This window comes from Mobula hypostoma, chromosome 5, assembly GCF_963921235.1.
Source record: "Mobula hypostoma chromosome 5, sMobHyp1.1, whole genome shotgun sequence".
NCBI classification, from domain to species: Eukaryota; Metazoa; Chordata; class Chondrichthyes; order Myliobatiformes; family Myliobatidae; genus Mobula; species Mobula hypostoma.
In genome coordinates, this window is record NC_086101.1 from 74,167,398 (window position 1) to 74,182,911 (window position 15,514).

General features: G+C 39.2%; 1 protein-coding gene across 1 annotated transcript in view; it reads right to left on the reverse strand.

Annotated features, from left to right (window-relative positions):
* The window catches only part of clasp1a (cytoplasmic linker associated protein 1a), a 300,065-nt gene that overhangs the window by 172,267 nt on the left and 112,284 nt on the right, over window positions 1-15,514 (reverse strand). Inside the window, exon 9 of the mRNA XM_063048559.1 lies at window positions 2,589-2,741. Coding sequence (XP_062904629.1) covers window positions 2,589-2,741 — 153 coding nt within the window. The remainder of the gene's footprint in view (window positions 1-2,588; window positions 2,742-15,514) is intronic.

The window sequence follows — 15,514 nt, forward strand, 5'->3', positions numbered from 1 at the left end:
AAGGTACTGAGACAGCTCCAAGCAAATATTTTATCTTAAGAAAATTTGTATTGTATTTTTCTTGGGCAAGTATGCAGAAAGAAAATTAAAAGTGATGTTATTTCAAGATCACATTTCCAATATTGCCAAACAGCCAAGGAACTTATTAAATAAGCTGACAACAAAAAACAAGGGACAAAAGAGAGGCAGTGGATGCCATTTACTTAGATTTTCAGAAGACATTTGATAAGGTGCCTTACATGAGGCTGCTTAAGATAAAATCCTGTGGTGTAACAAGAAATATACTGGCATGGATAAAGGAATGAATAACAGGCAGGAGGCGAGTGGGAATAAAGGGGTTGGTTGCCAGTGACTAGTGGTGTTCCTCAAGGGTCAGTATTGGAATTGCTACTTTTCACATTCTTTATCAATAATTTAGATAGTGAAATTGATGGCTTTGTTGCAAAGTTTGCAGATGATACGAAGATAGGTGGACAGGTAGGTAGTGCTGAGGATGCAATGTGATTGCAGCAGGACTTAAACATATTGGAAGAATAGACAAAAATGTGCCAGATGGAATACAGTGTTGGAAAATGTACAGTTCAGCATTCAACACCATAATTCCCTCAAGGCTTGACAAGAAGCTCAGAGACCTCTGCCTTCACCCTGCCTTGTGCAGCTGGATTCTATACTTCTTGTCAGATCGCCAGCAGGTGGTAAGAGTGGGCTCCCTCACCTCTGCCCCTCAAGACAGGTACCCCTCAGGGCTGTGCCCCAAGCCCCCTCCTTTACTCTCTGCATACCCATGACTACGTCACCACCTACAGCTCCAATCTGCTAATTAAATTTGATGATACTACACTGATTAACCAAATCTCTAACAATAATGAAGCAGCCTACAGAGAAGAACTCATCACCCTGACAGAGTGGTGTCAAGAAAACAACCTCTCCCTCAATGTCGCAAAAACAAAGTAGCTGGTTGTGGACCACAGGAGGAATGAAGACAGGCTAACCCCTATTGACATCAATGGATCTGGAGTTGAGAGGGTGAAGGGCTTTAAGTTCCTCGGCATACACATCACCGAGGATCTTGCATGGTCTGTTCATACCGGCTGTGTGGTGAAAAAGACACAACAGCGCTTCTTTTGACTGTTGAAGAAGTTTGGTATGGGCCCCCAAATCCTAAGAACTTTCTTCAGGGGTACAATTGAGAGCATCCTGACTAACTGCATCACTACCTGGTATAGGAACTGTACTTCCCTCAATCGCAGGACTCTGCAGAGTGGTGCAGACATCCCAGCGCATCTGTAGATGTGAACTTCCCATTATTCAGGACATCTACAAAGACAGGTGTGTAAAAAAGGCCCGAAGGATCATTGGGGACCTGAGTCACCCCAACCACAATCTATTCTAGTTGCTACCATCTGGGAAATGGTACCCCAGCATTAAAGCCAGGACCAACAGGCTCTGGGACAGCTTCTTCCATCAGGCCATCAGACTGATTAACTCAAAGCTGATTTGAGTGTATTTCTATGTTATACTGACTGTTCTATTGTACATACTATTTATTATAAATTATTATAATTTGCACATTGCACATTTAGATGGAGAACTAATGTAAAGATTTTTACTTATGTATATGAAGGATGCAAGTAATAAAGTCAATTCAATCCAATAATACATCTTGGTAAAAGGAACAATGGTGTAGACTATTAACTAAATTCAAACATCAGAGGTGCAAAGGGACTTTGGAGTCCTCGTGCAAGATTCCCAGGAGGTTATCTCACAGGTTGAGTCCAGGGTAAAGACAAATGCAATGTTGGCATTTATTTCAAGGGGAATAGAATATAAAAGCAAAGAGATAATGCTGAGCCTTTATAAGACACTAGTCAGGTTGCATTTTAAGTATTGTCAACAGTTTTGCGCCCCATATCTCAGAAAGGATGTATTGTAATTGAAGAGAGTCCAGAGGAGGTTCACAAGGATGATTCTGGGAATGAATGGATTAACATATGAAGAACATTTGGTAGCTTTGGGCCTGTACTCACTGGAATTTATAAGAATGCGTGAGGATCTCATTGAAACCTACCAAATGTTGAAAGGACTAGATAAAGTAGATGAGGAGATGATGTTTCCTCCAATGGGGGTATCCAGACTAGAGGGTACAGCCTCAAAATTGAAGGGCAATCTTTTAGAACGGAAGTAAAGAGTAATTTTTTTAAGCCAAAGAGTGGTAAATTTGTGGAACGCTCTGCCACAGACCATGGTGGAGGCCAGGTCCATGGGTATATTCAAAGCAGAAGTTGACAGATTCCTGACTGGTTGGTGCACCCAAGGATATGGTGAAAGCACAGGTGTATGGGGTTGAATGGGATCCGGGATCAGCCATGATGAAACAGCATGATATGCTGAATGGCCTAATTCTGCTCCTATGTCTTATTATGGAAATTATTATGGAAATTAATGAACAATTGGAATCAGAATTATCCAATCAATTGATTAAATATTTATGTAAACATATTGGGAGGAATATTACATTTCCTATAAATTTTATGTTATCACGTGCAAATTTTATAGAAACAAAGAAAACAAAATAAAGTTTCAATTACTTGTAGTACTTTTCCAGCCAACTGCAGACGAACCTGGTCGACGACTTGTACTCATGCCAACAGGACGTCGTGAACCATGAGCTTTTGAAGACGTGGAGCTGGCAGATGATGGCCTGTTACCATCCATAGATTCTTCATCATCAAAGTTTTTATCTGGATATGAAAAAATATGAAAATTTCTTTAATCAGCATTTCAGAATAAGTTTCATTATAAAGCCATCGCCTAACACTAATTAATAGAACAGAGATCATTAGGCATTGCTGATCTGTTATTTAGTGACTTCTCTCTACTTTCAAAACAGCATCTGAATATCAAAGACTGAACATTGCATTCTTTAAAAAACCTGTTTTTAGTTCAACACTGCACCAATACAGAGCATTCACTTACAAGTACACATCTTTTTGCAGATTAATCTTCTCATTTTCATTTGCTTTAACATTTGCAGTCACTACTTTTCCTTCCAAGGAATCTTTTTACAATCAATCCAAATGATCAGTCATACTACCATATGCTATAAACATGCAATATCTGATGAACATAGACAGTTATACATCCTGCATATAAATATCACTGAAACTTGCACGAACACCAAGCAGAATAACATCCAGAAGGTCTGCAAGTCTTAAGGTAGAAGGGTAATATAACCTGGTTTTTAAGTCTTTATGGTAATGTTACCATAAGAACAGAGAAAGGCAATCCCTGTGATCAGAACACACTGCTAGTGCCCAGCTAAAGAATCCCATGGGAGGAATTGTTTTCTTCCTTTCACACAATGTCTCAAAGGACTATATCTCAACACAAACAAAAGAGACTGCAGATGCTGATTTGTTCACTGTGGATTCAAGCTTCCAGGCTTGGAGATGCCAAAAACAGCCAGGAGTGAAAATGAAGCAATGTCACTACTTCAATACATTGGGATCTACAAAGAAGTTGAAGGTATCAATATCATCTTGAACGGTACAGTCAAAAAGAAGATTTGTAGGATACAATCATTGATAGCATTGTATGATGGCAGTCCATTATTTGCACCAGGTGTCTGCACTGATTTTGCTCATTTACAGTCAATAAAAATACAGAAGAATTCCTCCATCAATAACCATCAAGAACTAAAACAGTTTTGTAGCACTGTAGTAGCATTGATAGTGAGTTTGTTCTGTATTTCATTTAAATACATAATTTGTTACTCATTAAACAGCAGTTTGTCTTTTTTGTGCAGTACATTCTTAAATATTTCCATGAAACTTTGGCTAATTGGGGCAGCTGCTTCATTGGGCCAAAATGTACTGGTCCCAATGTGTCCCAATTAACCTGAATCCACTGTACATTCAAAGCTAAGAATTTCTGGAATTTAGGGCAATCAAGTGAAAAGTAAAATCAAAAGCAAGATCATACCAGGCATCATCTACATGAAAAACAGAACAGGCTTAAGGAACAAGATGGCTTACCATGGTTCTTATTTAAGTAGTGACAACAGTGAGCTTTGTTACAAGTTAGTTAAAAAAAAATCACCATTTGTCAAAAATCAGTGGGTTAAGAAAGATGTGAACCCATTTCTAGAGCAAAATTTAACCTCCATGCTCCTTCAGAATATTGGAAAAGACTTCAAATGCGAAGAAAACTTGTGTTTTCAAGTCAGTCATTGTCAAAACTCAGCAGCATCATTTAGGCTGCTATTCAAAATGTTCAAGTCACAGATACACGTGCAAAATTCAACCTGACATTCCAGGGCAATGTCCAAGGGATGACTAAACTAAAGTTGTAACCACTCTTGCATGGAAAATATCCTCCTAGACCTCTAGCATTTTCAAATCAGCTTTACAATAAATTTCACAGAACTGCAAATTGTGATGGGCTTATTTATTTGCTGCTTATGCACCCCGAAGATTAACTTCATTAGCAAATGGTCACAATTTACAAGCACAAGTCATAAAATTCTGCATACCAGATTACAGATTTATGTCTGAGGCCTTGCTTTGAAGCTTATAATTTAAATACATTGAGTTTTATAATGCAGCATTTGCAACATTAAGTCCAAGTTTTGGAAAATTAGATCACTCTTCGATCCTACTTTTGCCGACGTACAGGCAGAAGCTGAAACAAGAGGCGGCCATAGTTAAAACTGTCCACTGTTGGTTCAACCAATCGTTCTCTATGCTGCAGGACTGCTTCAATGACATCGAATGGAATGTCTTCCATGATGAGGATGTCTCCGAGCTTACGGATGGAGTCACGTGCTTCACAATAATGTTGTCCCCCAGAAGTCGGTCAGGGTCTTCCCGAACCAGAAACTCTGGATCAAGTTCCGTGCGAGCAGCACTTGCTGCGCAACATAGAACTTACACTGCTGGCAATCAACAGGAGCTCATGAAAAGCAGCTACTATCTGCGCAAAACAATCAAGGCTTCGAAACAACACAGGGACAAGATTGAGTTAAGATTCACAATGAATAGCACATGTGACTTGTGGCAAGGGTTGCAGACCATCGCAGACGTCAAAGCCAAGCGTTGTGGTGCCGCCAACATCGCAGCCTCTGTCCCAGATTAGCTTAATCGCTTTCACACTCAGTTCAATGTCGCTAATTCTGAGCCTCCGAGGAAAGCTACCGCTACTACCTGCAACGCACATAGAAGTTGCTGGCGAATGCAGCAGGCCAGGCAGCATCTATAGGAAGAGGTACAGTCGACATTTCGGGCCGAGACCCTTTGTCAGGACTACCAGGCTACTACCTGCATCCTGGTCATCTCTGAGGCTGAGGTACACGGGTGTTTCCAACGAGTGGATAGTCGCATGGCTGCAGGACCGGAGGGCAAATGCTTTGGAAGGCTGGTCAAGGACTACATCTGCAGTATTCTACCACCCAAACTGGACCCCCCCCCCTACAATTCACCTACTGACACAACCAATCGATAAGACAACACAATAGCTGCTGCTCTAAATACCATCCTTACACAGCTGGAGAAGAATGCTTATGTGAGAATGCTGTTCTTGGACTACAGTTCAGCATTCACCACCATAATTCTATCCAGGCTCGACAGGAAGTTCAGCCTTGACCCTGCCTTGTGCAGCTGGATCCTGGACTTCCTTTCAGATCGCCAGCAGGTGGTAGGAGTGGGCTCCCTCACCTCCACCCCTCTGACTATCAACACAGGAGCCCCTCAGGGCTGTGTACTAAATCCCCTCGTTTACTCTTTGTATACCCATGACTGTGTCGACACCCACAGCTCTAATCTGCTAATTAAATTTCCCAATGACACTACATTGATTGGCATCATCTCAAACAATAACAAGGTGGCCTACAGGGAAGAAGTCATCAGTGGTGTCAATAAAACAATCTCTCCCTTAATGTCACAAAAACAAAGGAGCTGGTTGTAGATTACAGGAGGAATGGAGACAGGCTAACCCATATCGACATCAATGGATCTGGGGTTGAGAGGGTAAACAGCTTTAAATTCCTCGGCATCCACATCACCGAGGACCTTATGTAGTCTGCACATACTTTTCTGAAGCAGCAGAGGTTGATAGGAGATCTGATACTTATAAGGTTATGAGAGACATAAATAGATTTGACAGTATCTTTTCCCCCAAGTTTGAAATGTCTTAATACCAGAGAGCATACATTTAGGATGAAGGTATAATTTCAAAGATGTGAGAGGCAAATTGTTTATTTTAAGTGATGGGTGCCTGGAATGTGCTGCCTGGGGCATTGATAGAGGCAGACACATGAGAGACTTTAAAGAGATCTTTAGATAAGCATGTGAATGTGAGGCAAACAGACCAATAAGAACATTGTGTAGACAGATGGGATTAAATTAGTTGGCCACTTGATTTCTAATTTATTTGGTTCGGCACAACAAGGGTCAAAGTGCTTATCTTTGTGTTGTACTGTTCTATGCTCTTATATACCAACTGTGTGGTGAAAAAGATATAACAGTGCCTCTTTCACCTCAGACAGTTGAGGAGGTTTGGTATGAGCCCCCAAATCCTAAGAACTTTCCACAGGGGCACAAATGAGAGCATCCTGAATGGCTGCATCACTGCCTGGTATGGGAACTGTACCTCCCTTAACAACAAGGTTCTGCAGAGTGGTGCAGACAGCCCAACACATCTGTAGTTATGAACTTCTCATGATTCAGGACATTTTCAAAGACAGGAGTGTAAAAAAGGCCCAAAGGATCATTGGGGACCCAAGTCACCCCAACCACAATCTATTCCAGCTGCTACCATCTGAAAAATGGTACCGCAACATAAAAGTCAGGACCAACAGGCTCCTGGACAGCTTCTTCCACTAGGCCAACAGACTGATTAACTCATGCTGATTTGAATGTATTTCTATGTTACATTGACTGTTCTATTTGTTATAAATTACTATGATTGCACATTTAGACAGAGACGTAACGTAAAGACTTTTACTCCCCATGTATGTGAAGGACGTAAATAGTTAATTCAATTGAAATTTTTGTTGAAAGACGTTATACTGCACATACATCAATGATCATATTAGCTCATGCATACTGCATTAAAAACTGGTTCAGGGAAGATTATCTAACTATTGTGCCAAATAATTGAGTATTTAATTTTAAAGAAACCAACCGTATTACACTCAAGCACAGTGATGAATTAGGATACAAAAGTAACTTGCCACTATCAGGCGAGGCTAGTTCTGGACAGCAGGTCTTTAGTATTCCATGCCTTTGTCAAATTTAGTGCTTGCAGCATTTCTAGAAATCACAGAGTCGACCAGATTAGGTGAACACTGACTCCTGTGATGGTGGAGATCAAGAGAAAGCCAAAAAGGGTGCGCTTTTTAAAAATTGGCACTGGTGACTAAACATCATGTGGAGCAAATTGGCATTTTTCCACTTGGGTTTTGAGGATATGCCAAGTCTAGTCACAAATAGGTCAAACATGCTGAGAAGCAAACACATTGAAGATTGCTCAAACAGCACGCATGGAATAAAAAAAAGCATTTTAAACTTCACAGAAACCAAAATTGTTGGTACATTTGGATTAAGAAGAAACCTGAAAACTAATATAAAAAGCCAGAAACTTGATGCAATTTCAATCCATAGAGAAAACTAAATTTTCAGGAAAAGCAGTTATCAGCATTATGCAAGCACGAGAGATTCTGCAGAAGCTGGAAAACCAGACTAACACTAGCACAAAATGCTGGAGGAACTCAGCAGGTTAGGCAGCATCTATGGAAAGGAATAAAGAGTCAATGTTTCAGGCCAAGACTCCTCATCATTACTCAAGGGAGCAACATTATAGTGCAAGTTCAAGTTTAATTGTCATTCAACCATACATGGATACAGACAAACGAAAGTGTTCCTCTGGGCCAGGGTGCAAAACAGTACCAGCTGCAGTCATACACCACTTGAGGCACATATAATTATGGATATAAAAATGCAGGAAACAGTCACACACAAAAAAATATATATAGCCCCAAGCTCCTGAGTGTCATGCCCTGTAGACTGATGGTGCATCGGATGTTGTCAGCAAGAACAAGCCCGCAGCAGTCCAATCAACACAGACTAATAAAGCCACAGACAAACGCAATCTAATTCTCACCAATGAGCCAGACTTGTGGATTATGTCCAAATATACCATTAAACATCATTTAACTACGATTAATATTTTCAATAAAAAGAATTCCGCAGAAGTTGTGTTTTGCTACAGCAAGAGAGTGTATAACATGAAATTTACATTCAAATTACCTGAATACAAATGGGATCAATGCAAAATTGCAGAGAATAAAACATTATTATTTTGTATTTTTCTTTTTGAAAAGGATCAGATGAATCTTGGGGTCCAAGTCCATAGGACACTCAAAGCTGCTGCACAGGTTGACTCTGTGGTTAAGGCAGCATACAGTGCATTGGCCTACATCAACCGTGGAATTGAGTTTAAGCGCCGAGAGGTAATGTTTAAGCTATATAGGACCCTGGTCAGACCCCACTTGGAGTACTGTGCTCATTTCTGGTCACCTCACTACAGGAAGGACGTGGAAACCATAGAAAGGGTGCAGAGGAGATTTACAAGGGTGTTTCCTGGATTGGGTGGCATGCCTTATGAGTATAGGTTGAGTGAACTTGGCCTTTTCTCCTTGGAGCGACAGAGGATGAGATGTGACCTGATAGAGGTGTACAAGATAATAAGAGGGACTGATCGTGTGGATAGTCAGAGGCTTTTCCCCAGGGCTGAAATAGCTAGCACAAGAGGGCATATTTTTAAGGCGCTTAGAAGTAGGTACAGGGAAGATGTCAGGGGTAAGTAGTAGTAGTTGTTTTTTTTAAATAAACGCAGAGAGTGGTGAGTGCATGGAATGGGATGCTGGCGGCAGTGGTGGAGGCGGAAACGGTAGGGTCTTTTAAGAGACTCCTGGATGGCTACATGGAACTTGGAAAAATAGAGGGCTATGGGTAAAGCCTAGGTAGTTCTAAGGTAGGAACATGTTCGACACAACTTTGTGGGCCGAAGTGCCTGTTTGTGCTGTATGGTTTCTGTGTTTCTATTACAGTGGAGCAAATAAGCAGCCGCATGCAATGCAGCTATTAGTGGACTTCATCAACTTTCCAGCTCTTTACTTCATTCCTCCCCCTCTCCCAGATTCACCTATCACCTACCACTTCTTCCTCCCCTTTCCCCACCTTCTTACTCTGACTTTTCATCTTTCTTTCCAGTCCTGGTGAAGGGTCTCAGCCAAAATGTCAACCGTTTATTCTTTTTAGTGATGCTGTCTGGCCTGCTGAGTTCCTCCAGCATTTTGTGTGCCTTTTTGACTACAGGGATTATGATTTCCTGTTTCTAACTTCCTCCGCACTGATGAGTTTGCTAAATTGCACATAGCATCAGGTACACAGTGCTGCAGTTCCTATCAAAATAGTGCTTTTGATTACTGCATTTGAAGTGTGTGGTGCACTGCCAGTTATATTAATGTATTTTTTACAGTAATAAATGTTCAAGTAATCAATTGTCTATGTCAGTTGACATTCCATAAAATTTGGCCAATCTGTAAAATCAGTTCCTTTTTCTTTGACCATATTACAACACTCCTTAAAACTGTTCTTGGATTCAGCAACAGAGCACTACTGATTCTCAATCATACGTGGCTTCCACGGTAAGAAGCCTGTAAACAAGCTAGAGAAACGCTTCTCCAGAGCAACTGAACTCAACCATTTCTGGGCATGATTGCTGACTTATTTCTGTGAATAACACACTTGTCAGTATTGACCTAGCCTAACTGCAGATCATACACAAGTTTGCCTCCACAGGATGCCAGTGTGGTTTTACATCCAGGAGCTCCACAATTTTCTCAGAAAAGTAGAAGAAAGAAAATTACCGTGAACAGAGAAGGCTGTTACATATTGGTATTGTGGGGCAGTTTAGTCAAGCTGCTAAAGAAATTGCTCTGCACGCTGAAGCTGCACAGTGTGATCCAATTTATTCATGGGAATACAAAGGGCAAGACTGGCTGTAAAAGAGTAACACAGAACCCATTCAAGAACTGCGATGATGTTGACATTCCTGTGCATATTCATCCCACTGCAGTCATCATATAGCATTAGCTCATCCACAGGGGACAGTTAACGATGGAAAGCTGTTCAGCCTTGCCTGTGAAAATAAGGTCGAAAATATTGTGCGTCCATATGGAGTTCGACTCTAATGAGAGCCCCAAGCTTCCAATACCTATGAACACCTACTAGTAGCTAAGATAGAGACTATTTTGTCTGTAAAGATTTTGGATCAACTTTCAGTGCCAGGAGGATTGCAACACCACCACTAGTGAGCATTGATGGGTTGTTGATAGCTTCACGTATGCAGGCACTAGGGTCACCAGCAATCTGTCACTTGATGCTACTAACAACAAATGCAAAGTGTCCAACTTGTAAAACCCAGGTGAACAAGAGAACGTTGATGAATGAGTGCTTCCTACTTGCACAATTATGATCTCAGACAAAGTGACTGCAGGATTTTTTCCATGGTTGTAAATTATGGTGAACAGTCTAGACATAAACACAGATCCTATTGGTTCACAATTAGTCAAATCTATCCAGTTTAGATAGATAGATAGATATACTTTATTGATCCCGAGGGAAACTGGGTTTTGTTACAGCTGCACCAACCAAGAATAGAGCATAACTATAGCAATACAAAAACCACAAACAATCAAACAACAATATGCAAACCATGCCAGATGGAAATAAGTCCAGGACCAGCCTATTGGCTCAGGATGTCTGACCCTCCACGGGAGGAGCCGCAAAGTTCGATGGCCACAGGCAGGAACAACCTCCCGTGACACCCAGTGGAATATGGCCGGAGTCCAACAGCAAAAAGTTCAATATCCGGTCTACAAACATGTTCATCAATCGTAATATGACCAGGATTGCACCATCCGTTGTTAACCAGAGAAGCAAGCCCCCAATTCCTTTACGCTTACCACTCTCAGTGCACTTCCGGTCAGCCCGAACAGTCTGGAAGCCCTCCATGGAAAAGTTTTGGTCGGGTATGAGTAATCACTAATTCATCAGCCCTATCGAGTCTCCTACCATTCAGCTACTTTTTTTAAATTTTATTTTTATTTGGATAAGGAATTCACAAGTATCATGTACTTTTTTCACATGTATAACCTTTTCCATTTTTTTTATATGTATAAAACTATAATTATTTATACATTCTTAAGTACACATTGAGATGATATAAAAAGAAATTAGACACTTAAATAGATAATTATGTACAGTGGAAATTCTAATCTATTAGGCTAAGTAATGGCATTAATTGTTAAGAAAAATAGTAATAATAGTGGATTAGTAATAGTTTCCATATATCTCTTCTGGATCATTTCTTCTGGTCCAAAATGATGTATGTAAGCCTATGTAACAACCATTGTTGGTGTTTATATCCTAACTTGTTCATACTTGCTCCTGCCCCCAAACATAATTATCCAATCCCTATGTACTTATTTACTTAATTTTATCATTTTTTATCCCTTACCCAAATCTGTTCCTTTACTTGTATTAATTCTCTATTTTCCAAAATAAAACAAAAACAGTAAACATTTAGACTTGGGGTGCTTACGTTAGCAATATTACTGTGTTGATGAGGAGAGCAGTATAAATCATTAGGAGAGTCATCTAAAGTCTGCTCACATTGGGGTTATATATTCAATCCATTTATTCCAGATTTGATAAAATTTTTCTTTTTGAATTCTCAGGGAGTAAGTCAACTTTTCCATTTTAAATATTTCCAAGATAATTTCGTGCCAGTCTTCTAATGTAGGTGGTATTGGATTTAGCCACTTTCTAGTGATTGATTTCTTACTTGCCGCTAAGATGGCCTGCAGCAACTTTATATCTTCCTTCTGTTCAAAAAACAATACATGCCCCAAATAGAGCGTCTCAAAGTTCAGAGGTATCTGGGTCCTAAGTACCTTAACTAATGTTCTAGGAATACCTTCCCAATATAGACTTAATTTAGGACAATCCCAGAAAATATGGAAATGATTTGCCTCCTTGGAGCCGCACCTTCTCCAACACGTCACGTTTGTATCTTTATATTTTTCCTGATACGGGGTCTTGAAGTATCTTATAATATTTTTCCAACAATGTTCTCTCCAAGTCAAAGAATTAGTCGAAGACCACTGAAAGCTGCATATTTTCCCCCAAGCCTCCTCTGAAAGTACCAACCCCACTTCTTTCTCCCACTTCTCTTTAATATACATTGTGTTTACATTTTTAGCATGGGAGAGTGCATTATATAATCGAGAAACTGATTTACTAGGTCTTGAACCGCAAGCCGAATTAAGAATCTTGAAAAATTCTAATTCTGCTGTTGATAGGTCTGTATATCTACAACTCTAGTTAACATAATTTCGTACTTGAAGGTACCTAAAAAAGTCATTGTGTTCTAGGCCATGTTTGTCCTGCAGGATTTGGAAACTTTGTAATACTCTTTTATGTATAAATGAGAGGTAGGTTGTAAGACCTTTCTTTATCCATAGTTCAAATCTTTTATCTCCTCTTGGAAAGGAATTCGGTATCATATGCACACCATCTAAAGAGTTTTAACATGTTATTAATTCCACATGAATTAACCACCTTCTGCCATATTTTTAATGTAAGATTTATCCAACTGTTTTTAAACTTTTCCAATTGGGCCATCAATCCTTTTGTCTGCTATTGAGGCCTGTAGAGGAAAACAGTCAACCAATCCAAATTCTATTTCCTTCCATCTAGCCGCCTATTCCCTATTACACCAATATAATAGAGGGGTTATCTGTGAGGCATAAAAATAATTTCTCAAGCAAGGAAGTACCATACCTCCTCCTTCCTTCCCTAACTGTAAGGTGTTATATCAAATTCTAGGTTTCTTTCCTTGCCAGATAAAGCGGGAAATCCATTTGTCCCATTCCCTGAATTAATTATCATCCACCTCCAGAGGTAAAGTATGGAAAAGATACAGTAACCGAGGAAGAATATTCATTTTTATAGTATTATCCTTGAATTTAAACTTAAAAAGGGGATAAGATTCCATCTATGCATATCTGCTTTTATCTCTGAGATTAATGGCCCATAATTTACCTGTGACAGCGTTGAAAGATCCTTCGGCAGGGTTATTCCTAAATATTTTAATGATTTAGCTTCCCACTTAAGATCATATGTTTCCTGCAATTTTTTGGATGGTGTATAATTTAGGGACATAACCTGCGTTTTCTTTACATTTATTTTATAACCTGATATTTTCCCAAATTCATCCAACAGTGTAAACAATCCTATAAATGATTTTTCTGGTTCACTCAGATAGACTAAAACATCACCTGCGAATATCGCCACTTTCTGTTCAATCCCTGCTACCTTGATACCTCTTACGATTTCGCTCTGTCTTATTAGTTGGGCAAGCGGTTCAATATAAAGCACGAAAAGGAGAGGAGAAATTGGGCATCCCTGTCTAGTGCCTCACTCTAAAATAAAGGAGTCAGAGAGGTCCCCATTTATCTTAATTCGAGCTGTAGGGCTGTCATATAGAGTCTGAATTACTTTAATAAACTTTTCTTGAAAGCTGAATCTTCCTAACACTCTGTATAGGAATGCCCAACTAACCGAATCAAAAGCTTTCTCAGCGTCTAATCCTACTACCATTGTCTCTGTCTCGTTCTTATTAACCTGTTCTAATATGTGTAGAGTTCTCCTTATGTTGTCCTGTGTTTCATTCAGCTACTTTTCAAGCCAAGACAAAACTCTGCTTCAATTTTATTGCTCTTTTTCAAATCGGTTCTAAAGCCAAGGCTTATTATATTACTTTGGTTACAACTGTAAATATTATTCCAGTGTGACTGAATCACTGCCTTTGACAAGTTGATCATTTCCTGCGATGTATATTGAATATCCCAACATTAGGTGCTCTTTCTTCCCTTATGTTGCCTACAGTGTTATTGATTTAGTGGAGCTATCTATTTCACACTGTACATTCTCCAGGTTTAGCTGTGTGTGTCTTGATTACACCCTGGAAGCATTTGAGTAATTTGTGTAAATACTGCTTTGTTGAACTTCATAGCTTACTTAAAAATTATGAGATCAAATAACAGATTACAGGGAAATTGAATTACTCTTACAGGGCAGACAGGATAACATTACACATTTCAAAAAAAACTGTAAGACATCTCCTGTTGAAGGTAACCAATCAGAAATCTAGTGCTTCCCATTTGTGCTACAAATACGTGCAACCTTATCCATAATAGATGTCCGACCTGACCCAAACAGCCACAATCACGTAATTTTCCTTTTTAATTTTATGCCACCTGCAGATCTGAATTCCATTTCCTTTGTTTTATGGAGCATTTTTTTGCTTGCAAGAAAACTAAGTATTCAAATCAGTTTCTATTTTGCTCATTGTAAATAAAGGAATGCACAAAAACAACATGAACATTTTATGAAGCCAATTAGTTCAACAGGATAACAAATTGAGATATTTGAGCATTTATGTCGGAGCAAATGTAGAAAGTTCAAAGAAACTTTATGATTAAAGTGCATATGTCTATATATCCAACCCTGAAGAATACAGAAGTATAGAAATACCTTATTTTTAAAACCTTTACTTAAAAAAAATGCCATTAACTTGGAGAAAATTACATTCTTTAACATTCCCAAACCTCATGTCATTTTGCTAAAGGAATTTACGAACTATAACTATGCAGATATAAAAACAAAAAACTTACAGGTTTTAAATGGCAAAACTTTCTAAAGATTAAGTTCTAAGTTATACAGTCCTGTCTTAGGGCTTTTGAAATACTTTGTTGAAAGAGCAGCCAAAATTCAGCTGTTAAATTATTGCATGGTATTCAGAACCCGGGGACCAAGAACTGGATAGTAATGTGTGCAAGGACACCTCATTTATGACATGCTGCAGTTATTAATAGATGGTTATGGTACACTTTATACTACATGAAGGAACCTGTATAGCTCATAAAAGGAAAGTTAATATTTCACATGGAAGATTCACTAACTATTATTATCCAGGTTAAGTAGCACAACTTGCAGTTTGACTAGAGCCAAAATAATTTTTTTTTAAATGATGACATTTTGCAGTAGGTGAAGAATTTTAAAAGCATGCTAAAAGATGGAAAAGCCTTACTGAAGACATTGAAAAGCCTAAGGTTTAGGCAGCTGAAAATATGTCCACAAGTTGTGAAACAATACAAATCAAAGATGTCCAGGAGGTGCAAATTGGAAGCATGCAGTGACTGGAAGGCAGCAGGCTGCAGGTAATTGTAAAAATTTACAGTCAGAAGTCATAAAGAAATTTTGACAATACAATGAGGACTTTAAACTAAGAAGTGTTGCCAAGAATTTGATGCAGGTCAACATGACAGACACGATAGGTAACAAAGACTTGTTGCAGATTTTCACTAGCAAAATTTTGCATGATCTTA